The 26324-nt window shown below is 46.9% G+C and overlaps 1 protein-coding gene across 1 annotated transcript in view; it reads right to left on the bottom strand.

Moving 5' to 3' along the window:
- The window catches only part of LOC112214435 (paralemmin-1), a 35280-nt gene extending 9301 nt beyond the window's left edge, over positions 1-25979 (bottom strand). Inside the window, exons 1-2 of the mRNA XM_024373162.2 lie at positions 25597-25979; positions 1620-1671 (exon numbers count right to left, since the gene is read on the bottom strand). Coding sequence (XP_024228930.1) covers positions 1620-1664 — 45 coding nt within the window. The 5' untranslated portion in view covers positions 1665-1671; positions 25597-25979. The remainder of the gene's footprint in view (positions 1-1619; positions 1672-25596) is intronic.
- Between the last annotated feature and the right edge of the window lie 345 nt (positions 25980-26324).

Here is a 26324-nt window from a genome sequence, read left to right as displayed (position 1 = left end):
TTGGCGGTGCCAGGTTGCAGACCAGAGCAAACTCCCCGCACTTGCTTTAAGGAGGCACCATGCTTTGCGGTTACACGTACTGTGTCGCTGGTACGCATCCACAGCTCGGTGCACTCTGTGCCAGCTCCCCGCATTTGCCGTGCTAGAGTGGGCATTCAGCCAGGACGGATTGTGCCGGCTCAGAGCTCCTGGTCTCTGGTGCGACTCTTCGGCCCAGGATATCCTGCGGCGGCTCTGCGCACTGTGTCTCCGGTGCTCCTTCACAGCCCAGCGCGTCCTGTTCCAGCGCCCCACAGTTGCCGGGCTAGGGTGAGCATCCAGCCAGGATGCGTTGTGCCAGCTCTACGCTCCAGACCTCCAGTCCACCTCCGTGGGCCCAGTATATCCTGCGCCGGCTCTACGCACTATGCCTCCAGTGCGCCTTCACATCCCAGTGCATCCTGTGCCAGCGCCCCGCACTTGCCGGCCTAAAGCGAGCATCCAGCCAGGACAGGTTGCGCCAGCTCTGCGCTCCAGACCTCCGGTGCATCTCCACGGCCCAGTATATCCTGTGCCGGCTCCACGCACCAGGCCTACAGTGCGTCTCTCCAGCCCGGTGCGTCCTGTGCCAGCTCTACGCACGCGGCCTCCAGCGATGATCCATGGCCCGAAGCCTCCAATGGTGATCCATGGCCCGAAGCCTGCAGTGATGATCCATGGCACGAAGCCTCCAGGGATGATCCATGGCCCGAAGCCTCCAATGGTGATCCATGGCCCGAAGCCTCCAGTGATGATCCATGGCCCGAAGCCTCCAGGGATGATCCATGGCACGAAGCCTGCAATGATGATCCATGGCCCGAATCCTCCAGTGATGAGCCATGGCACGAAGCCTGCAATGATGATCCATGGCACGAAGCCTCCAGGGATGATCCATGGCCCGAAGCCTCCAATGGTGATCCATGGCCCGAAGCCTCCAGTGATGATCCATGGCCCGAAGCCTCCAGTGATGATCCATGGCACGAAGCCTCCAGTGAGGAGTCATGGCATGAAGCCTCCAGAGACGGCCTCCAGTCCGGGGCCCGCAGCGAGGGTGCCCAGTACGGGGACACAGCGAGGGTGCCCAGTCCGGGGCCCGCAACGAGGGTGCCCAGTCCGGGGTCGGAGGTGCCACCAAAGTGCCACCAAAGTGGGGTGAGCCAGTGGTGGAGCGGGGTGCCTCCGCGGCCCACCCAGACCCTCCCCTATAGGTTTAGGTTTTGCGGCCGGGGTTCGGGGGGGGTACTGTCACACCCTGACCTTAGAGATTCTGTTTATGTCTCTATTTTGGTTTGGTCAGGGTGAGTTGGGGTGGGCATTCTATACTCTATTATTTGTATTTCTATGTTTTGGCCGGGTAGGGTTCTCAATCAGGGACAGCTGTCTATCATTGTCTCTGATTGAGAACCATACTTAGGTAGCCCTTTTTCCACCTGTCTTTGTGGGAAGTTGACTTTGTTTAGGGCACATAGCCTTTAGCTTCACGGTTTGTTTTTGTAGTGTTTATTATTTTGTTTGGTGTCATTTTCCAAATAAAGAGAAAATGTACGCTAACGACGCTTCACCTTGGTCCTCTTCCTTTAACGGCCGTGACAGAGACTCACCTCTATAGCCTGCACTCTCTGTTGGTACTTCTCTGCCTCGTCCATGTTGGGTCTACAACACAAGAACACAGAGGAGAGTTATAGTTACTTTACTCCTACTGTAGCAGTCCAGAAAACTGTTCATCATTTAAATGAAACTCAATTATTAAAAGTTATTCCACACATATTTGGCGCATAACTGATTTTCAATTCCCTTCGCTGTGGGACAGTGGATGAGAGAGTGTGATGATGTGATGCCAGATCCTAGATCAATCATATATCAAAGCAGTGCAGAGGCTTATCATGGAGAGACTGCTACACTACTGTATTCTGTCATGTACTGGGTCCTTTGGGTGTTGACCTGTCATCCTTCAAACCACCAACTACACATTCATATTATTATACACTTTCCACAGAGGTGACTGGAAAACTGCCTGTTAGCAATATCTGCACTAGAGATGATTACTACATCATTCTTATATAATTATTTAAACCCTAAATGAGAGAGCAGAGAGGAACTGGGAGAAGAGAGAGCACATAGCAGCACTTGATGCTGAGTTGCTGAGCTCCCAACAGTAATAAGTCTGACTGAAATTAAAGGAATGATTGATTCCTGGAACAGCAACCTCACACTTTATCCCTGTGTGTATGAGGAGAGGGAATAAAACAGAGGAATATGGAGAGGAATATGGATCAGTTTGGCTTACAGTAAGAGTAGGAGGGGAGAGCTGCTCTCAGAAGATATATTAGGTTCACTCCATTCCTATGTTATCATTAACTGTAAATAAAATGCTATAAACCAACCTGTCTCAGCTTTGTTCACTGACATGACAATGCCACTAGTTCAGAGTGTACTACAGAGTGTAATACACAGTGTACTACAGTACAGAGTGTACTACAGAGTGTACCACAGAATGTACTACAGTGTACATAGTGTACTACAGAGTGTACTACAGTACAGAGTATACTAGAGTGTACTACAGTAGAGTGTACAACACAGTGTACTACACAACAGAATGTACTACAGAGTGTACCACAGAGTGTACTACAGTACAGAGTGTACTACTGTACATAGTGTACGACAGTGTGTACTCCAGTACAGTGTACTACTGTACAGAGTGTACAACACTAGAGTGTACTACACTACAGAGTGTACTACAGTGTACTACAGTACAGAGTTTACTACAGAGTGTACTACAGTACAGAGTGTACTAACTACAGTACAGAGTGTACTACACTACAGATTATTATTACAGAGTGTACTACACTACAGCGTATTAGAATGTACTACACTACAGAGTATTACTACAGAGTATACTACAAAACACAGTGTACAACATATTGTACTACACTATAGAGTATACTACACTACAGAGTGTACTACACTACAAATAATTACTACAAGAGTGTAATACAGTACGTACTACAGAGTGTACTACACTACAGCGTATTAGAATGTACTACACTACAGAGTGTACTACAGTGTACTACAGTACAGCCTGTACTACAGTACAGAGTGTACTACAGAGTGTACGGCAGTACAGTGTACTACAGTACAGCATGTACTACAGTACAGTGTGTACTACAGAGTATACTACAGTACAGAGTGTACTACAGAGTGTACCACAGAATGTACTACAGTGTACATAGTGTACTACAGAGTCTACTACAGTACAGAGTGTACTAGAGTGTACTAACTACAATACAGAGTGTACTACACTACAGAGTATTAGAATGTACTACACTACAGAGTATTACTACAGAGTGTACCACAAAACACAGTGTACAACAGAGTGTACTACACTACAGTGTATTACTACAGAGTGTCCTACACTACAGCGTATTACTACAGCGTGCACTACACTACAGCGTATTACTACAGTGTACCACACTATTGCGTATTACTACATAGTGTACTACACTACATCGTATTACTACAGCGTGTACTACACTACATCGTATTACTACAGCGTGTACTACACTACAGCGTATTACTACATAGTGCACTACAGTATCTCATCCTGTCATCTATTTAAACACACTTAGAAGTGTTGACATAAGAAGAGCTGGAAGATGCCGATTGAGTTCAACTCCAACAACTGTCAGAAGGGCTACACACACACACACACACACACACACACACACACACACACACACACACACACACACACACACACACACACCTCAAATCAAAGCTCACTCTGGGAGATGGCTGCTTGATTGAAGTTGCAGATGTGTTAAGCAATAAGAGATCTATAATGATTCACAGCCAATGGTAGCCATTTCATGAGAGCAGAAGATATTATAATTATACAATATTATAACTATACAGGTTATAATTCAACCTCAGATATTTACCTTATGTCTGTAAATTAATACATATTCTATACACATGATATACATGATTGGTATAACTAGCCTACTATGGAGAATGGTACTCGAGGCACGGGTGACTATATTTTAAGTACCATTCTGTCCAACTCAGATTGATACTATATAGCATAAGTGGTTAGAGATTTAGGATGGTTGTATGGTGTCTGAAGGCTGTTAGTCCCAGGCGGGCATTGTAGTGAGGGTGACAGATGGCTCTAGAGGTAGAGTGGCTGTTCTATTGACGCTAGGGCTGTGATGGAGAGGGAGGGGCTGTGATGTCTCACACCCAACACGGGGGTCATTAGTGGGCATTGTCACGGTGATGGAGTGCCACAGGCAGAGGTTCATTAGAGCGCTGCCAACCCGGGGGACTCTCCTTGTCCAGATGATGGACGCCTTACACATTGCCAACCGCCAGCCAGCCCAGAGCCCCCCCACTCACTTGGACACCCCAGTCCTTCTGTGTCTGCCTGTGTACGACTGGCTGCTGCTGCTACCCTGGAGAGAGTATACCACTTTGTTTGTACAGTCATGGCACCATTTGTCACATGGTATTCTCCTGGGAATCAGCAAATGTGATGTGTGCTGCTTATCATATGAGCCCACACTCCTTAGAGAGAGAGAGAGAGAGAGAGACAGACAGACAGACAGACAGACAGACAGACAGACAGACAGACAGACAGACAGACAGACAGAGAGAGACAGACAGACAGACAGACAGACAGACAGACGGACGGACAGACAGACAGACAGACAGACAGACAGACAGACAGACAGACAGACAGACAGACAGACAGACAGACAGACAGACAGACAGACAGACAGACAGACAGACAGAGAGAGAGAGAGAGAGAGAGAGAGAGAGGGAACTGGACCTTCCAGGGAGCTTCCCAGGGTTTCTGCTTAACTTAAATGTAACTTCCCGACGAGAAATGACTAGGGCCAAAGGGACAGAAACGTTCCATGCAACAAATGTCCCTGTACACAGTACTGTAACTCAGCCTCTTGAGAGACCCTGACCTGAAAGAGAGAGATAGAGGAAAGAGAGACATCTGGGTCCTCTGTGACCTGACCTGGACTGAGGGGAAAACACAATGTACTTCCGACAGCTACAAATCGAGCACTTAAGCCAGAGTCCCTGCAACCCTTTTCCACTGAGTGGAGTCTTGGAACGGGACCAAAATGGAATGTAAGCACAGACACTGAGGCTGGTGTTTGGGTGTCCCTCACCTGTCCCCACCCTGTCACTGAGCCATCTCTCTCTCTCTCTCTCTCTCTCGCTCTCTCTCTCTCTCCCATCCGTCAGCAGAGAGAGAAGTGCTCTCACGGAACATGGAGTGCCCACTCAGGCTGAACTGATTTCTCTCCAGCTCTGGGTGAGATCCAGGGACCGAGTGAGTGTGTTGTGTGTGTGTCACATTGAGTGTCTCTCAGGGGGACACAGATAGTATGTACAGGAAGGTGGGGTTGTAAATGGGTGGGTGATGTATGTGTGGGAGAGAGATAGATCTGACCTGTGTTTCTCAGCCACAAACAACTACAAGACGTCTGACATACAGCGCCTTATCTCTTCTGTCTTTTCCGCTTAAGGCACGGCTCACTGAATGTGACTGTAAGACTGCAGGGGGGTAGCATTTACACCAGTAGCACAGCAGGAGGCATATTCTGTAGCCTCATACAGTACAGTATTCATTACTGATACATACAGATTTAGTTGTGTACAAGAAAGAAAGGCTTTACACATTCAGTATTATTGTAATCACTATGCTGTATGAGCAATACTCAAGAGGAGCACTGCCCATAATATTGGAATGGTGGGTGGAAACGTAGGGGAAAAGGCCCCATCCCCAGGGATGGAGGTAAAATGTTCTCCAAGATTTCTGGTATACATTAAGTTGAGTGCCAGGAGTTTTTCCTGGCTGTGTGATCTGACCAGAAAAGACTGGGCCTTAGTTGTGACTATAACTAGGGCCCAGATTTTTTCTGGCCAGGTCCCATGATCTGGAAATAACTCCTGGCCCTAAATGCATCGTAATCGCAATCGTTAGTGTAAAAACAAGAAATGGCCAATCTGGTCTGGCCACTGGTCTTCATGGCACATCCAGTCCACAGAGTGAGACAAACTCATATCCTGCCACTTAGCCATATTCTACATTGGGGTGAGAGTCAGCCAGTCCAGAGAGAAAGCGATTCTCTGTCCCAGAAACCAGTCATGTACAAAAGTTACGCTGCTCCGCTCCCTAATGTATAATTCAGCACTAGGAAGGAATTCTATCTGTTCTCCGGAATCTACTAGGTTTTTAAAGTTACTCTCTGTGTTGTTTTCCAAGTCCTCTACCCTCTGTTGCTGAAAGCATGGATTCAATTGTATATACTTTTGGTTTTTAATAAAGTGCAAGTGCTTTAAGTCGTTGTGGGAGTGCATGTCTGCATGCATTTGTTTGTTTGTGTGAATCTGTGTACGTGTGTTTGGTAGATTGAGTGCTGAAAGTATAGGGAGCCGTAAAAGTTACAGAATATAAGTGGAATCAGAAACATTTGATTTGAATGCCACAGAAGTATAACTCACAGAACATTCTTCCTCAAAAGCAAAAGCAGGTCTGGAGGAGGAAGCTCACAGCTCTGTGACTGATTTGACGGTGGGAACTCTGGAGATGTGAGAACAGTATAAGCTCCCAGTGAGATTCTGGAGGTTATCAGGAAGACACACATCTCTCCTGCAAGGTCACAGCTGTAGTTTTATTCACATCCAAAACATCTCTAAATGGGATGTAAGGCAGCGATCAGGGAGATAATTGGACTTTAGCAGAGGTGTTCACCCAGCAACAATATTCATACACCAGTAACTATGGGATGCCCTGAACTCTGTAACCAACACCACCATTTCCAGGAACAGAGGTGCAGCTAACATTCCAGTACAATAAAGTCAACTAGAGAATACAGCACGTTCCATCGGAATCACTGTTGTCCAGACATACAGTAGACTGTGGTAGTGTACTAGGCTGAGTCAGGACAGGAGAGCCCCAACCCTCCTCAGCCTGGCACAGGATGGGCTGCTAGGAGCCAGGACTTCCAGGACTGGTAGGCTTTACTCAACTGAAAGCACACAGCTTAGTAGGGGAGACGGACCCACATTAATGGTCTCTCTATCAGGGAATTCCACCTGGGCCACACACACACACACACACACACACACACACACACACACACACACACACACACACACACACACACACACACACACACACACACACACACACACACACACACACACACACACACACACACACACACACACATACACTCCTGCCATGTTGAGGCCCAGATTGCAGGGCATGTGTCTGTTGCCTACCAAGCGTTTGCATTGTCATTGTGGGTTACTTGATCATTGGGTTCAATCACCATCAGAGCTGTGCTTGGGGGCACAGATGGCTCCTGTGTGCTCTGTTTGTTTGTCTGAGCCTCTCTGTCAACGTCTCTAATTAGAATAAGGAGAAACAGTATGCTGTTTCCCAACAGGAAGTAAGATGCAGCAATACACTCAATTTACAAGAGCTCACACAGGAGCTCTGCCTATCACGTGCACATGCACACACACCGACGTTCAAAGGTGCATGCGCACGAACACACACCCACACCCACACTCACACTCACTAACACACACTTCACCAACTTTCCCTGGCAAACACACTTGGATGGAAATGCTCTCTCACTTCGTAATGGTTTTCCTAGAAAGAGTAATGAACTGTGTGCCGTTTAAATGTGTGCCGTTTATACTGAACAAAAATATAAACGCAACTTGTAAAGTGTTGGTCCCATGTTTCATGAGTTGAAATAAAATGTTCTCCATATGCACAAAAACCTTATTTCTCTCAAATGTGGTGCACAAATTTGTTTATATCCCTTGCCAAGATAATCCATCCACCTGACAGGTGTGGCATATCAAAAGGCTGATTAAAGAGCATGATCATTACACAGGTGAACCTTCCACAGATGGTTCACCTGTGTAGAAGTTTTGAGGGAGCGTGCAATTGGTATGCTGACTGCAGAAATGTCCACCAGAGCTGTTGCCAGATAATTGAATGTTAATTTCTCTACCATAAGCCGACTCCAAAGCCATTTCAGAGAATTTGGCAGTATGTCCAACTGGCCTCACAACCGCAGACCGTGTGTATGGTGTTGTGTGGGCGAGCGGTTTGTGAACAGAGTGCCCCGTTGTGGCGGTGGGGTTATGGTATGGGCAGGCATAAGCTACTGACAACAAACACAATTGCATTTTATCGATGGCAATTTGAATGAACAGAGATACCGTGACAAGATCCTGGGGCCCATTGACGTGCCATTGATCCGCCGCCATTAACGCATGTTTCACCATGATAATGCACAGCCCCATGTCACAAGGATCTGTACACAATTCCTGGAAGCTGAACATTTCCCAGTTCTTTCATGGCCTGCAAACCAGACATGTCACCCATTGAGCATGTTTGGGATGCTCTGGATCAACGTGTACAACAACATGTTCCAGTTCCTGTCAATATCTAGTAACTTAAAACAGTGGGATAACATTCCACAGGACACAATCAACAGACTGATCAACTGTAGCAAAGGAGACGCAAAGTGTCACGCTGCATGAGGCAAATGATACTGATTTTTCTGATCCACAACCCACTTTTTTTGAAGGTATTTGTGACTAACAGGTGCATATCTATATTCCCAGTCATGTGAAATCCATATATTAGGGCCTAATTTATTTATTTAAATGGACTGATTTCCTTATATGAACTGTAAGTCAATAAAATCTTTTAAATTGTTGCATGTTGTGTTAATATTTTTGTTCAGTATAAATGCCTGTCCTATTGTCATTGGATAAAATAGGGTGGGACCAGGAGACGTGAAAGTGTGGTTGTGTTGAGCATAAACTGTTCAAGTATTCAGTTAATACGTGATCCAAACTCAGGTGTTTCCAAAACTTTTTGGCCCGTGACCCCATTTTGATATAAAAAGGTTTTGTGACCCATTGTATTCTTTTTATTATTGGGGCTATGACAGTTTATTACAAATCAGTCTGCCGGTACTTTTGCCAGTATTTCAATCTGAAGGGAGTATGGTTTGAAGTAAATGAAATGCATCAGAAAGGTATTGGGAAGTTCAATAGATCAGGGCCTGGTCTTGTCTACTCTGTTTTAATGAGTCCTGCGTGTATTGTGGGCAAGGTAGAAGGAAACAGAAGACACATACAGTACATGTTTCAGAAGACACATACATGTTTCAGGGTACTGGCATAACCCCAGTTCTATGAACCAACTTATTCTCCCGACCTCATTTTCAAACCAGGTGACCCCTAGTTTAGGAAACGCTGTCCCAACTGCTGTGTATGTACAGTATGTCAGGCTGCATCCTCTTCCCTGCGGTACCTACCGTGCCAAATCAAAGCAATACCAAATGTTTTATTCATTTTTTTATTTAACCTTTATTTAACCAGGTAGGCTAGTTGAGAACAAGTTCTCATTTGCAACTGCGACCTGGCCAAGATAAAGCATAGCAGTGTGAACAGACAACACAGAGTTACACATGGAGTAAACAATAAACAAGTCAATAACACAGTAGAAAAAAAAGAGAGTCTATATACATTGTGTGCAAAAGGCATGAGGAGGTAGGCGAATAATTACAATTTGTAATATTCAAGGTCGGAACCATCCAGGGTGGTGATGCTAGTCAGGCGTGCGGGTGCAGGCAGCGAACGGTTGAAAAGCATGCATTTGGTTTTACTAGCGTTTAAGAGCAGTTGGAGGCCACAGAAGGAGTGTTGTATGGCATTGAAGCTCGTTTGGAGGTTAGATAGCACAGTGTCCAAGGACGGGCCGGAACTATATAGAATGGTGTCGTCTGCGTAGAGGTGGATCAGGGAATCGCCCGCAGCAAGAGCAACATCATTGATATATACAGAGAAAAGAGTTGGCCTGAGAATTGAACCCTGTGGCACCCCCATAGACTGCCAGAGGACCGGACAGCATGCCCTCCGATTTGACACACTGAACTCTGTCTGCAAAGTAGTTGGTGAACCAGGCAAGGCAGTCATCAGAAAAACTGAGGCTACTGAGTCTGCCGATAAGAATATGGTGATTGACAGAGTCGAAAGCCTTGGCAAGGTCGATGAAGACGGCTGCACAGTACTGTCTTTTATCGATGGCGGTTATGATATCGTTTAGTACCTTGAGCGTGGCTGAGGTGCACCCGTGATCGGCTCGGAAACCAGATTGCACAGCGGAGAAGGTACGGTGGGATTCGAGATGGTCAGTGACCTGTTTGTTGACTTGGCTTTCGAAGACCTTAGATAGGCAGGGCAGGATGGATATAGGTCTGTAACAGTTTGGGTCCAGGGTGTCTCCCCCTTTGAAGAGGGGGATGTCTGCGGCAGCTTTCCAATCCTTGGGGATCTCAGACGATATGAAAGAGAGGTTGAACAGGCTGGTAATAGGGGTTGCGACAATGGCGGCGGATAGTTTCAGAAATAGAGGGTCCAGATTGTCAAGCCCAGCTGATTTGTACGGGTCCAGGTTTTGCAGCTCTTTCAGAACATCTGTCATCTGGATTTGGGTAAAGGAGAACCTGGAGAGGCTTGGGCGAGTAGCTGTGGGGGGGGGGCGGAGCTGTTGGCCGAGGTTGGAGTAGCCAGGCGGAAGGCATGGCCAGCCGTTGAGAAATGCTTGTTGAAGTTTTCGATAATCATGGATTTATCGGTGGTGACCGTGTTACCTAGCCTCAGTGCAGTGGGCAGCTGGGAGGAGGTGCTCTTGTTCTCCATGGACTTCACAGTGTCCCAGAACTTTTTGGAGTTGGAGCTACAGGATGCAAATTTCTGCCTGAAGAGGCTGGCCTTAGCTTTCCTGACTGACTGCGTGTATTGGTTCCTGACTTCCCTGAACAGTTGCATATCGCGGGGACTATTCGATGCTATTGCAGTCCGCCACAGGATGTTTTTGTGCTGGTCGAGGGCAGTCAGGTCTGGAGTGAACCAAGGGCTATATCTGTTCTTAGTTCTGCAGTTTTTGAACGGAGCATGCCTATCTAAAATGGTGAGGAAGTTACTTTTAAAGAATGACCAGGCATCCTCAACTGACAGGATGAGGTCAATGTCCTTCCAGGATACCCGGGCCAGGTCGATTAGAAAGGCCTGCTCACAGAAGTGTTTTAGGGAGCGTTTGACAGTGATGAGGGGTGGTCGTTTGACTGCGGCTCCGTAGCGGATATAGGCAATGAGGCAGTGATCGCTGAGATCCTGGTTGAAGACAGCAGAGGTGTATTTGGAGGGCCAGTTGGACAGGATGACGTCTATGAGGGTGCCCTTGTTTACAGATTTAGGGTTGTACCTGGTGGGTTCCTTGATGATTTGTGTGAGATTGAGGGCATCTAGGTTAGATTGTAGGACTGCCGGGGTGTTAAGCATATCCCAGTTTAGGTCACCTAACAGAACAAACTCTGAAGCTAGATGGGGGGCAATCAATTCACAAATGGTGTCCAGGGCTCAGCTGGGAGCTGAGGGGGGTTGGTAGCAGGCGGCAACAGTGAGAGACTTATTTCTGGAGAGAGTAATTTTTAAAATTAGTAGTTCGAACTGTTTGGGTATGGACCTGGAAAGTATGTGTCACACCCTGGTCTTAGTATTTTGTGTTTTCTATATTTATTTGGTCAGGCCAGGGTGTGACATGGGTTTATTTTGTGTTGTGTTTATGTATGGGGGTTTTTCAATGGTTTTGGGATTGTGGCTTAGTGGGGTGTTCTAGCAAAGTCTATGGTTGCCTGAGGCGGTTCTCAATCAGAGGCAGGTGATTCTCGTTGTCTCTGATTGGGAACCATATTTAGGCAGCCATATTCTTTGAGTGTTTCGTGGGTGATTGTTCCTGTCTCTGTGTTATTGTCACCAGATAGGCTGTATAGGTTTTCACGTTCCGTTTCTTGTTTTTGTATTGTCGTGTTTATTTTGTCATTAAACATGTATCGTATTAACCACGCTGCATTTTGGTCCGACTCTCTTTCGACGGAAGAAAACCGTAACAGAATCACCCACCACACCAGGACCAAGCAGCATGGTGACAGGCAGCGGCAGCAGGAGCAACCAAGGTTGGAATATACGACTTGGGAGGAAATAGACAGGTGGGCAGTCGACCCAGAGAGAGTGCCGGAGCCCGCCTGGGATTCGCTGGAGCAGTGCGAAGAGGGCTATAGGAGAATGGAGTCGAAGAGACAAGCACAGCGGCGCAGAAGGAAGCCAGAGAGTCAGCCCCAAAAATTTCTTGGGGGGGGGGGCTCAGGGAGAGTGCGGCAGTGTCAGGGTTCAAACCTGAGCCAACTCCCCCTGTTTATCGTGAGGAGCAGCGATCACAGGACTTCTGGACGTGGGAGGAGATATTGGACGGAAAAGGACCCTGGACACAGCCTGGAGAATATCGCCGCCCCAAAGAAGAACTGGAGGCGGCGAAAGCGGAAAGGCGCTGGTATGAAGAGGCAGCACGGCGACGCGGATGGAAGCCCGAGAGTCAGCCCCAAAAATGTAGTGGGGGAGGGCTCAGGGAGAGTGTGGCAGAGTCAGGGTTCAGATCTGAGCCAACTCCCCCTGTTTATCGTGAGGAGCCAAGGAGGAGACCAGAACCAGAGCCGGTGTTGGAGGTGAGTGAAGCAGAGACTGTGAAGGAGTTAATGGGGAAAGTGGAGGAGAGAGTTATGAGGGAGTTGCTAGGTTGGTGCTTTAGATACGATATTCGCCCGACGGAGCGTGTCGGGGATTTGATGGCACCTGGGTCAGCGCTCCATACTCGTCCTGAGGTGCGTGTTAGTCGGCTGGTGAAGAGTGTGCCAGCCTCACGCACTAGGCCTCCTGTGTACCTACCTAGCCTTGCACGTCCTGTGCCAGTCCTGCTCTCAGGCTCTCCAGTACACCTTCACGGTCCGGTCCATCCTGTGCCACCTTCACACACCAGTCCTCCGGTGGCAGCTCCTCGCACCAGGCTTCCTGTGCGTGTCCTCGGCCCAGTACCACCAGTGCCAGCACCACGCACCAGGCCTTCAGTGCGCCTCGCCTGTTCAGCGCTGCCAGAGCCTTTCTCCTCTCCAGCGCTGTCGGAGTCTCCCGCCTGTTTAGCGCTGTCGGAGTCTCCCGCCTGTTTAGCGCTACCAGAGCCTTCCTCCTCTCCAGCGCTGCCGGAGTCTCCCGCCTGTTTAACGCTGCCAGAGCCTTCTTTCTCTCCAGCGCTGCCGGAGTCTCCTGCCTGTTCAACGCAGCCAGAGCTGTCAGTCTGCATGGAGCAGCCAGAGCTGCCAGTCTGCATGGAGCAGCCAAAGCTTCCAGTCTGCAGGGAGCAGCCAGAGCTGCCAGTCTGCAGGGAGCAACCAGAGCTGCCAGTCTGCATGGAGCAGCCAGAGCTGCCAGTCTGCATGGAGCAGCCAGAGCTGCCTGTCTGCATGGAGCAGCCAGAGCAGCTAGAGCCGCCAGTCAGCCAGGATCTTCCAGATCCGCCAGTCAGCAAGGATCCGCCAGTCAGCCAGGATCTTCCAGATCCGCCATTCAGCCAGGATCCACCATTCAGCCAGGATCCGTCAGTCAGCCAGGATCCGCCAGTCAGCCAGGATCTTCCAGATCCGCCAGTCAGCCAGGATCTGCCAGTCAGCCATGATCTTCCAGATCCACCAGTCAGCCAGGATCCGCCAGTCAGCCAGGATCTGCCAGAACCACCAGCTAGCCAGGATCCGCCAGTCAGCCAGGATCTGCCAGAACCAACAGCTAGCCAGGATCTGCCAGAGCCTACTACCTGCCTGAGTTTCCTCTCAGTACTGGGCTTCCTCTCGGTACTAGGCATCCTCTCAGTGCTGAGCTTCCCCTCAGTGCTGAGCTTCCCCTCAGTGCCGAGCTACCCCTCAGTCCCGAGCTACCCCTCAGTCCCGAGCTAACCCTCAGTCCCGAGCTTCCCCTCAGTCCCGAGCTTCTACCTCAGTCCCGAGCTGCCCCTCAGTCCAGTGGGGTCCTTGGTGAGGGTTATTAGGCCAAGGTCGGCGGCGAGGGTCGCCAATCAAAGGACGTGTTACAGGGGGACTAAGACTTGGTTGGAGTGGGGTCCACGTCCCGAGCCGCCACCGTGGACAGACGCCCACATCATAGGTTTTGGGATTGTGGCTTAGTGGGGTGTTCTAGCAAAGTCTATAGTTGCCTGAGGCGGTTCTCAATCAGAGGCAGGTGATTCTCGTTGTCTCTGATTGGGAACCATATTTAGGCAGCCATATTCTTTGAGTGTTTCGTGGGTGATTGTTCCTGTCTCTGTGTTATTGTCACCAGATAGGCTGTATAGGTTTTCACGTTCCGTTTCTTGTTTTTGTATTGTCGTGTTTATTTCGTCATTAAACATGTATCACATTAACCACGCTGCATTTTGGTCCGACTCTCTTTCGACGGAAGAAAACCGTAACAGTATGACATTACTTTACAGGCCTCCTTTACAGGCTAACTCCTCCCCCTTTGGCAGTTCTATCTTAACGGAAAATGTTATAGTTGGGTATGGAAATCTCAGAATTTTTGGTGGCCTTCCTGAGCCAGGATTCAGACACGGCAAGGACATCAGGGTTAGCAGAGTGTTCTAAATCAGTGAGTAAAACAAACTTAGGGAGGAGGCTTCTGATGTAGACATGCATGAAACCAAGGCTTTTTCGATCACAGAAGTCAACAAATGAGGGTGCCTGGGGACATGCAGGGCCTGGGTTTACCTCCACATCACCCGCGGAACAGAGGAGGAGTAGTATGAGGGTGTGGCTAAAGGCTATCAAAACTGGTTGCCTAGAGCGTTGGGGACAGAGAATAAAAGGAGCAGATTTCTGGGCATGGTGGAATATATTCAGGGCAATAAGCAATACCATGAGGAGGTGACTGAGCCTAGCTATAGTTAATGGGAACAGACCAGGGTAGAAAATGATCAGATGCAGCCAATGCTTGCACCCCACCCCCATCCTTCACTGATATACTGTCGATACACATGGATACACATGGACACATGCACACTTGGCTGCATAAACAAGCAGGCAGAAACAATGTGCTCTAGATTGCATGAAGTGTTACCGTAGTCCCTGCAGCAGCACATTGTGTGAATGGAATATTCTGCACAATAAGGGCCGAGAATACACAGTGTTGACTCAGGAAAATTTCTCATCTCATAAATAGTTAAAAAGCTGGGCTTTTAAAATAATTGGTTAACCTGTGCCCTGCAAGTTTGGCGGTCTACAAAATATGCATTCAGGGAGGTGGAATTGTGCTTTTCTGGGATGCCCAGCACTTAATAACTATGGCTCTGGCCTGGAGAATGTGGTCTATAAGCATGCCTGGTTAACTTTCAGATGAACCTGCTCTGAACCTGCTCTGCTCACATAGACTTCTCTCTACCTCCACCCAACACACACAACACCTCATCCTTTACACTGTTGACCATTATCATCACGTTATGCAGTTCCATTAACAGCAGAGTTGTCATCACTATGGAGAGAAAAGCCATAAGACAATGAGTTAAAGCTGGTGAACCTTACCTTACCTTCAGTGATTCAGCCGTTCAAGTCCATGATCAGAATGAAACTACCCACAATGACCAATCAACATTACGGCATTACAGCAATTATTGTCTGGCCGGCAACATCAAATTTGAAAGGCCTAATCCTCATACAGTAATAAACACTCTAGCAATATAAGTAATGAGCAATATAACTACTGACCATTCATTTACTGCTGCTTAAAATGACAGCTAGGTCACACTGCAATGACAGCTAGGTCACACTTTTGAGCTGAGGCTGGGGTCCTATGTGGCTCAGTTGGTAGAGCATGGTGCTTGCAATGCCAGGGTTGTGGGTTTGAATCCCACGGGGCACCAGCAAGAAAATGTACGTCGCTCTGTATAAGAGCATCTGCTAAATGGCTAAAATGTCAAAAAAAGAAAAGAATGTAAGGCCAAAGTGTACTTGTTGAGGAAGTTTGAGGTGTAGCTGTTAGTACCTGTGCCCTGCAGGAGGCCAGGTTTAGGTTTGTGTGGAGCAAACCAAAATTGGTTCTGTAAAGGTTCCCAGTACATTTGTTAGGTTGTGGCAAATGTTCTCTTATTAACACAAAATCTGTCTTTTTGTGATGATTATAGAATGTTTGTATAAAACATTTGCCTGATGTTCCTAGTACACATTTAATCTGTTCCCAGAATGTTTAATGATGTTGTGTGGACATTATAAGAGTTCCCAAAACACAAAAACTGTCCACTTGTGATGATTATGTAAATGTTTCTATTAGGTTGCAAAACAAACAACATTTGCCTGATGTTGCAATAACATTCCCAGAACAATTATTTTGTTTCTTTAAAAGTTCATAAAACATTTCTTTAGGTTGTGGGAACATTGTGGGGATATGACAAGAGATGGGTTCCTAAAACACAAAAACTGTCCATTTGTGCTGACATTCAGATAATGTTTGTATCCGGGTGCACAAAACATTCCTTTGATGTTGCAACAATGTTGACAGAACAGCCTTTCTGAGTTCTTTAAAGGTTCCCAAAACACAAAATATGCATGGTTGTGATGAAATTCATACCATTTTAGTGATGTTGCGCAGGACATTCACTTAATGTTGTAAGAATTAAATAAGACAGTTTTTATGATGTTCATAGACTATTCCATTGATGTTAACGAACGTCATAAAAACAGACTCATTGCTGCAACTGCCCAACAGGCTCGGGAGGCAATGGTCGAGTAATGCGTCCTCGGAAACATGACCCGCCAAACCGCACTTCTTAACACCCACCCGCTGAACCCGGAAGCCAGCCGCACCAATGTGTCGGAGAAAACACCATTCAACTGATGACTGAGGTCAGCCTGCAGGTGCTCGGCCCGCCACATGAAGTCGCTAGAGGGCAATGAGCCATGTAAAGCCCCCCGGCCAAACCATCCCCGAACACGGACGATGCTGGGCTAATTCTGCACCGCCTTATGGGACTCCCGATCACGGCCGGTTGTGATACAGCCAGGATCGAACCCGGGTCCGTAGTGACGCCTCTAGCACTGCAATGCAGTGCCTTGGACTGCTGCACCACTCGGGAGGCTCTTTCCAAAGATATCCCCCCACACACACACTCCTAAATATGAGCCTTTTTGCAGACAAGCTGATATTCAGTCCCATAGACACTCAGATCCCCTATGTACTTGAACACTAGTTAATAGTTCACAGTTCTGACTGGTTCTTTCATTCAGCTGACAGCAGCACTGATCTCTGACCCTTTCACGATGAAGGTCATTGAAAAGCCTGCTCACATCTCATCTTCACACATTCCAGGCAGTGAGATCACATTTACTGTACACACAGAGACAGCAAAAAGGCTGCAGAGAGCAGAGTGTACACAATGTAATCTCCTGTAATCTCCTAGCCTAGTAAAGTCACATGATGTCTTGCTGTCATTCCCTCTGTATGATTTCCACCTCCATCATAGAAACAGGCTGCAATTATGGGCATTAATAATTATTCCACAATTATGGGCGTTAATATGGAGTTAGTCCCCACTTTGCTGATATAACAGCCTCCACTCTTCTGGGAAGGCTTTCCACTAGATGTTGGAACATTTCTGCTGGGACTTGTTTCCATTCAGCTACAAGACCATTAGTACACTGATGTTGGGTGATTAGGCGTAGCTTGCAGCCTGCATTCCAATTCATCTCAAAGGTGTTCGATGGAGTTGAGGTCAGGGTTCTGTGCAGGCCAGGCAAGTTCTGTGCAGGCCAGGCCAGGCTTCCACACCGATCTCGACAAACCATTTCAGTATGGACCTGCTTTTGTGCATGGGGGCATTGTCATGCTGAAACAGGAAAGGCCTTCCCCAAACTGTTGCCACAAAGTTGGAAGCACAAAATCGTCTAGAATATCATTGTATGCTGTAGAGTTAAGATTTCCCTTCACTGGAACTAAAGGGCCTAGCCCGAACCATGAAAAACACCCCCAGACCATTATTCATCCTCCACCAAACTTTACAGTTGACACTAAGCATTCGGGCAGGTAGCGTTCTCCTGGCATCCACCAAACCCAGATTCGTCCGTCGGACAACCAGATGGTGAAGCGGGATTCATCACTCCAGAGGACGCGTTTCCACTGCTCCAGAGTCCAACGGTGGTGAGCTTTACACCACTCCAGCCGATGCTTGGCATTGCACATGGTGATCTTAGGCTTGTGTGTGGCTGCTCGGCCATGGAAACCCATTTCATGAAGCTCTCGGCGAACAGTTATTGTGCTGACGTTGCTTCCAGAGGCAGTTTGGAACTCGGTAATGAGTGTTGCAACATAAGATAGATTATTTTTACGTGCTACACGCTTCAGCAGTCCCATTCTGTGAGCTTGTGTGGCCTACCACTTCGTGGCTGAGCCGTTGTTGCTCCTAGACAGTTCCTCTTCACAATAACAGCACTTACAGTTGACCAGGGCAACTCTAGCAGGGCAGAAATTTGACAAACTGACTTGTTGGAAAAGTGGCATCATATGACGGTGCCATAATGAAAGTCACTGAGCTCTCTGGTACTGCCAATGTTTGTCTATGGAAACTGTATGGCTATGTGCTCAATTTTATACACCTGTCAGCAACGGGTGTGGCTGAAATAGCCGAATTGTCACAGCTGTTGAAGGAGGAGGACCAAGGTGCAGCGTGGTGAGCGTACATGTTCTTTTTATTTGAAAAGACGCCGAACAAAACAATAAACACTACAAAACAAACCGTGAAGCTAAAGGCTATGTGCCCTAAACAAAGTCAACTTCCCACAAAGCCAGGTGGAAAAAAGGGCTACCCAAGTATGATTCTCAATCAGAGACAACGATAGACAGCTGCCTCTGATTGAGAACCACACCCAGCCAAACACAAAGAAATAGAAAACATAGTAATAAAGAAACTAGAATGCCCACACTAGTCACACCCTGGCCTAAACAAAATAGAGAATAAAAGCCTCTCTATGGCCGGGGCGTGACACGAATGCACTAATTTGAAGGGATGTCCACATACTTTTGTACATATAGTGTATGAACTGAACATAGACCAGCCTAAACATTACATTTAAACAAATGCATACAATCATTTACACATGTGTGTCATGTTCGTCGTAAGAATTATCGGACCAAGGTGCAGCGTGATATGGTTTCCACATGTTTATTAACTGAATCGCACAAAAACAATAAAGAATTAATGAAACGTGAAGACAATGGAGTGCTCACAGGCAACTACACATAAACAAGATCCCACAAACACAGGTGGGGAAAATAACTACTTAAATATTAACCCCAATTAGAGACAACGATGACCAGCTGCCTCTAATTGGGAATCATACAAAACACCAACATAGAAACATAAACTAGAACACAACATAGACATAGACATAGATATACTAGATCACCCCCTAGGCACGCCATGACCTACTACACCATAGAGAAACAATGGCTCTCTATGGTCAGGGCATGACAGTACCCCCCGGCCGGACTCCGGCTGCTAAACGGAGGATTAGTGTCGATGTCGGTGTGGGATGAAGAACCCGCTCAGCTTGCGGATCCACCAGCTTTGGTGGTGGCTCTGGTGCGTGCCGAAGAACCCGCTCATCCCGCGGATCCAGCCATGGACCCGGGCTGAACACTGTGCCTGGACTGGACCTCGGTGTCAAGGAAGGGTCCTGCCATGGAGCGGGACTGGACACCACCCCTGGCCTGGACATTGGTGCAGAGGAAGGCTCCTGCCATGGAGCGGTACTGGACGCCGTATCTGGACTGAACACCAGCGCAGAAGAAGACTCCAGGCCATGGAGCAGGACTGGACACCGGCGCAGAGGAGGGCTCCAGCCATGAAGCTGGACTGGACGCCGTACCTGGACTGGGCACCGGCGCAGAATAAGGCTTTGACCATGGAACAGGACTGAACACCGTGCCTGGACTGGGCACAGGCGCAGAGGAAGGCTCCTGCCATGGAGCGGAACTGGACGACGTGTCTAGAAGCTCCGAACCGTCGACCGTCGCCGGAGGTTCCGGGCCGTCGACCGTCGTAGGAGGTTCCGGACTGTGGACCGTCGTAGGAGGTTCTGGATTGTGGACCGTCGCCAGAAGCTCTGGACTGGAAACCGTCACCGGAAGCTCTGGACTGTGAACCATTGCCGGAAGCTCTGGCCTGTGAATACGCACTGGAGGCCTAGTGCGTGGAGCCGGTACAGGTGGCACCGGACTGGTGACACACACTTCAGGGTGAGTGCGTGGAGCTGGCACAGGACGTACCAGACTGGAGAGGCGCACTGGAGGCCTGATGCGTGGATCCGGCATCAATTGTACAGGTTCGATGACACATTTAGCACGGCAAGTGCGAGGAGCTGGCACAGGACATACTAGGCTGTGGAGGCGCACTGGAGACCTGGTGCGTAAAGCCGGCACAGATTTGACCAGACTGATAGCACACTCCTTAGGACGAGTACGGAGAGCTGACTCAGATGGCATTAAACTGACAACACGCTCCTTAGCGCAAATGTCGTGCATCTTCCACCAACTCAACAACTCTCTCCGTTCTCTCTCCTCCAATATCTCCATCCACTCTCTGACGCTTTGACTCTCTCCTTTCACTCACCTCCAGTTTATCCCTCTTCTCCCAGACTGGCTCTGGTTCACTCCTCGGCTCCGCAGACCACCCCTTGTGCCGCCCCCCCAAAAATTTGGGCTGTTTTTTTGGGCTTTCTTTGTGGCCGCGAACCCCGACGTCGTCGCTGTCTTCCCTTCTCTCTTTGCGTCTGCCGCCAAGGAAGGCTATCCTGTCCTGCCATGATTTCCTTTCAAGTCCAGGATCCTTTCCCATCCAAGATCTCCTCCCAAGTCCAGGATACCTTCCCATCCAAGACCTCCTCCCAAGTCCACATATACAAATACATTATGCACCACTAGTATGTCCTCATTCTGTCCTCCCCAACAGTCTGTAAATCGTATCTAATTCTATCTATGCACATTATATTCCACTTAATCCTAGTTTATTCTGTGTAGGCTAAGGCTCACGCACATCTGATAAATCATGGCGTCCAGTTCATCACATCGTGTGCTCCTCCACAGCACTCTGATCCAGTTGGAAAAACAAACCGAAGACATAAGCTGTTGTTGTTCCTTAGCTACGTTGTTTTTAGCCATCGACCCTGCAGCCTCTCTCTCTTCTGCCTTAACACCATTACATCGTTAGAGAGGGACGATGACATCATTTGGGCGGAATATGCGGAATATATTAATGGTGATGTCTTTTCAAGTCAGATTAGAGATGAGGTCATGTTGTTAACCTCAGTGTTATGGTATGCATGGCTTTGTCATGTGAGGATGTCAACCGCAGTTCCTTGACACAGCTTGGATTATGAAAAACAGATTGTCCATTCAAATGTGTAAACCTTTTGGAAAATAGTGTGTTCAGCCTGTCACAAGTACTTTACACTCAATTTACTCTTTGGAAAAGGGTATTCAATGCACAATTCATATATTTTTCTTCTACACCTCACTTGACAAGTATTTTCACTGATTCAAATTCAGCATAAAAACGGCAATGGAGAAAAAGCATTTCAAACCAATTTGAGATGTTTCCAGAGCATTCTAATGCAGCTTCCTGAAATAGCTCAACGTCTCTTGGTAGAGGTTACAATTTAAGCACTTTAACAAAAACAATTGGCCTTGTCAATGTACAGTGCAAGTCTAATGAGTTCATGGCTCCATAACGGGAAAGAGCCTTCATCAAGCACTTTGCCTCACTTGCTAGGCTTACATTTTAACACCGCATTGTTGGAATAGGACCCGTAAGTTATTTATGAGGCAGCACTAGAGGGAAAGGGGCCCAACTATAGTCTTATTGAAGGGTAATTAGATCCATGTTATCTCCCACTCTACACTCAAAGACTCCGTCATGGACACTGTTACTGACACTTGTGGATGCTTCGCGTGATGTATTGTTGCCTCTACCTTTTTGCCCTTTGTGCTGTTGTCTGTGCCTAACAATATTTGTACCATGTTTGTGCTGCTATCTTGTTGTGCTGCTGCCATGTTGCTACCTTGTTGTTGTTGTGTTGCTACCATGATGTGCTACTATGCTGTTGTTGTCTTAGGTCTCTCTTTATGTAGTGTTGTCTCTCTTGTCATGATGGTGTGTGTTGTCCTAAAAAAAATGATATCCCAGCCCCCGTCCCCGCAGGAGGCCTTTTGCCTCTTGTTAGGCTGCCATTGTAAATAACAATTTGTTCTTATCTGACTTGCCTAGTTAGATAAAGGTTAAATAAAAACTAAAAATAGATTAGATTGAGGCAGAATGAACAGCCATTGTCTGATGAGCCTCCAAATGTCAATCCAAATCCTACACATCTGTCCTCATATCCCTTGGGCGTACTACTGAATAAATTTGTGTACAGTATAAATATGTATTCAAAATCTGAAGTATTTCATCTTGAATTTTGTGGCAGTCGAGGTCCTTAGATGTTACATAGTCATCGTCACAACACGTTGTCCAATCCATAACACTCAGCTGTGCCATTTAGGCGGAGGTTCCTTTCAACAGAACACCACCCAACATAGGACGGCCGACGTCATGTCAGAGTTGGATGGTAAATGTTCCAATAAATGTTGATTAATGGTCCCCTACCAGCCCTTTCCCTGGCAGTGGAATCCATCCCCTCAAAAGTGGGTCACGTGAAAGTAATGGGGGCTGTGGAACAGGACAGAGCAACCCCATAAATAATAGAGAAGGGAAAGCAAGGCGGTGTTCGCCGCAGCGGCCATATTCCTTTGTCTGTAATCACATTTCTAGGCCCAGCTTCGTCAAGCAAATCCGTAGAGGTTTTGTGTCTAATGGTGTCTTTCCATCAAGGCGTAAGTCTGATTCACGACTCTGGAGTGACAGCCCATTGTCTCCTCCCTGAACCCAGAATCCTCAGGGTTTTCTCAAGCTCTCAGATTGTGTATCCACGGGCTACATTAAGCTGATGACGGGATGGAGATTTTGTGGGGAGAAGGGCAGGCATGGCTGAATGCAAACAGCTCAAAGCTCTCCGTCAATCTAATTGTGTGAGAGACTGTGCTGCTGATATCACCAAGGAGATATCACGGAGAGCAGCGCTCAAATGTGTTAATTGAGTTGACACTCGATTTCCAAATCCACGGGCAGGAATTTAGTTTTGCCTCATCTAAGGAACAGTACTGTACATTTCCATATCCATTCGATCTACAGTAACAATCATAAAAACTACAGTACAAAAGTATTTTGCACAGTAAGCTAATTCCTCCATATCTCAGAACATCTGATCAAGACCAGAACTGCCTGAGGTTACGGAGCAGCAGATATTCAGTATGAAACTGCATGGTTAATGTTCCTCTCTCTGGAATCCATTTTCCTTCCTGTGACTGAAGCTCTGACATTTAACTGTAATGGCTCGGAAGAACATGAACCAAAGCTATATTTTCAGGAAACAGCGCTGCTTCTCTTTGAGATGATTGACATAAGTTAGCCATGTACCAAGAGCTTCTGAAGTAAGTCTCTTACCTGACGTGATATGAAACATCAAATATTCAAGAGAGCAAAATTCACCTGTCTTTCCAAGCGCAGCGCACCCCACCACTGAAAATCGTAGGCTCCGGACAGGTGCAAAGCCCTAGATCCAACCTAATCTCGGTTAACCCAGAACTAAAATCTCACATAATTTGGTTATGTTTATGTAGTCTGTCCACGAAAGATTAGTTCTAACCAAACAACCAATACTCTGAATGTTTAAGGGGCACAACCTTTTGAATGTTTATGTGTTGTAGTTTGTGGGTTTATTTCAGGAAACTGAAATCCCTCAAGCAGCTGATTGGCAGGGCTATGGAGAGCTGATATGGTTTCTCACAATCAGTGTTCTTCAACATTTTTGGAGGGAATTTTGGATTGCTGTTTTGACCTTAGTGCTTGAGATTTACACATTGACAAGAAGTCAGATAGAGCTTATTTGACATCCTTTTGTTTCTTAGTTTGTTTAAAATTGTTTAATATTCTGTTTCATTTGTTCCCAGGGGGAAAGGGGAAGGCACCTAGGGAGTGTTTAGGCAAGAGGCCCGCGGGCATACATATACCCGTAGCATAATCGCTGTCTAGGCACAGTAAGACCTGCGGACCACCCCTTGTATTTTGGTTAGGGCACCAGGTGGTGCAGTAAAGGCTTGACACCACAGGAGCGTAATGTAGTTCAAGATTCTGACCAGATGGAGCCACGAGAACCATCCCTTCATCTCCCTCCTCCCCCCTCCCCCGGTGTTCCTCCCTCTGTGTTCTACCTAATGAAGCACTTTGCTGGAGCATGTGGGTGTCTTTAAGTGAGACTCACCCGCCTCAGGCCCAATCTGGATGCTCATAACACTGGCAGACACTCTACACACTGAATATATTTCCCTCTCTTACAGAGAGCAGAGCGATGACTTCAGACGCCGTCCACCCTAGCACCAACACTACCACTCCGATGATGTGAAATCAATATGAATATTAGTGCCCTAATCACTGCTAATGTTCTTTATGATCATTACCCATTTACTCATTAACTACAAGGCATTTCTTTGATATTCATATTCACATGAATATCATTATTCACATGACTATCATTATGTTAATGGGTGATATTTTGCCTGACAACAAGCTCTATATTTGGTAGGTGGAGCCTGTGTCAATTCTAGACTAGTTATCTCCTATGAAGACCCTCAGCCTGATGCTGATATGTGTTTAAGCTCTGTTGCAGAAGACGTCACAAGAGTAATGAGGGACTGTCTCTGTACTGCAGCATAGAGGCCAGAGCTGGAGTGGTGGTGTTGGGGGGGTGCGGTGTGGCTGGAATATAGTAGCACTTCATTCCAATTAGACTCAATTTCATTATTGTGCCCTGGCTGAGAATCCCAAAGCAATTTGTCTCCTTAAGCATTGAAGCCATTTTAGGGGATCTTTGTTGCCATGGAGTAGGTTAGTTAATGAAGCGCTCACTGTTAGAGATGTGTCAGTCGTCTGTGACTGACAGGTTGTTTATCAGTATTGAGTGGGTCACAAAAGCAGCTATTTTGAATGCACACCTTATATTAACGTGCACCAAGTCATAGTCATCTCTCCTATACCAAAGGCAGGGATTTGTGTCTTAAGCTTTGCCAATAGAGTGAGGTGACAAAGTTCTTCAGTTCAGGAATGCCCAAAGAGGACCATTTATTATTTAACATCAGGCAGTCTATTGTGAAATTATGCCAGGTACTTGGTTTTTACACATTGAACAGGAATACAATGAAGCTGAATTGATTAATTTCACATGATATTCATAAAAATGTGTAATTATATTGAACCAGCCCAGTTACAACATTATAATAAGCAATGTTGCAAAACAAAACCCGTTTTTTTTTAGAGATCTGTGGCACAACCTCAATGTTGAATAATATTGCAAACTGGGATCCAACTTGGTACAACTTCATGGGATATGATAATACGAAGTTGGCCCGCAGAGTGGACTTTTAAAAGAGATGATGACCTACAATAATTGACATACAACTGAAATTACGTGTAAAGCATTTGAACAAATAGGTAAATAGCCTTACCTTGCGTAACTTTCACTCGCAGTTGGAATGTAGAACAAGCGCACAGAAATATATGGTCAAGGACAGGACTCAGATTGAAAAAGTTATGAACTCTTCAATCAGATTTGACTGTATTTTCCACTTCTACGATGTGTAACATTGGGTATGAAAATCGCTGGGAAGTTAGTAAGAAAACACGAATTCGTTTGTGGGAGTGACCACAAAGTTCAGCGAGACGTAATAGGAGGCTAGAGTAGCCCAGTCCATAATGAACACTTCGGCGCGCCTCTCGTTCGGGGAAGGTACCAGGGAAGAAGAATAGCATGCTCCAGAAGAATGCTCGAGACCGTTAACTACCGCAATAGTCTTAGCGTTTTACTTTCTAAAAACAGTTTTAGAATATGTATTGCTGCCAGGATAGGTAGCTAAAAAAGAAAGAAAGTGAAACGTTAACTTGAGGTCGGCTGTTCTTGGTTATCTCATCAGTTTTCATGGGGGTCGGTTAAGTTAAGATAACAAGGTGCAGGCTATGGCCAGATACCAGATACCGTATGGGCCATATGCCACACAGTAGACATGTTAGGGACTCTTCCATGTTATGTGCTCTATTGTAAACGTCATTGTCACATGCCTGGAAAACGCCTCAATATGTATAAGCATACCTATACTTTATTTTATATTTACACCATTGAAAACCCATTGATTATTCCTTAATAATTCAGGAGGGAAACCATTTAATCCACTAATAG

The sequence above is a fragment of the Oncorhynchus tshawytscha genome, linkage group LG09 (genome assembly GCF_018296145.1).
Source record: "Oncorhynchus tshawytscha isolate Ot180627B linkage group LG09, Otsh_v2.0, whole genome shotgun sequence".
NCBI lineage: Eukaryota > Metazoa > Chordata > Actinopteri > Salmoniformes > Salmonidae > Oncorhynchus > Oncorhynchus tshawytscha.
Note: the sequence above shows the minus strand (reverse complement) of the source record. Positions and strands in the feature narration are given on the sequence as shown.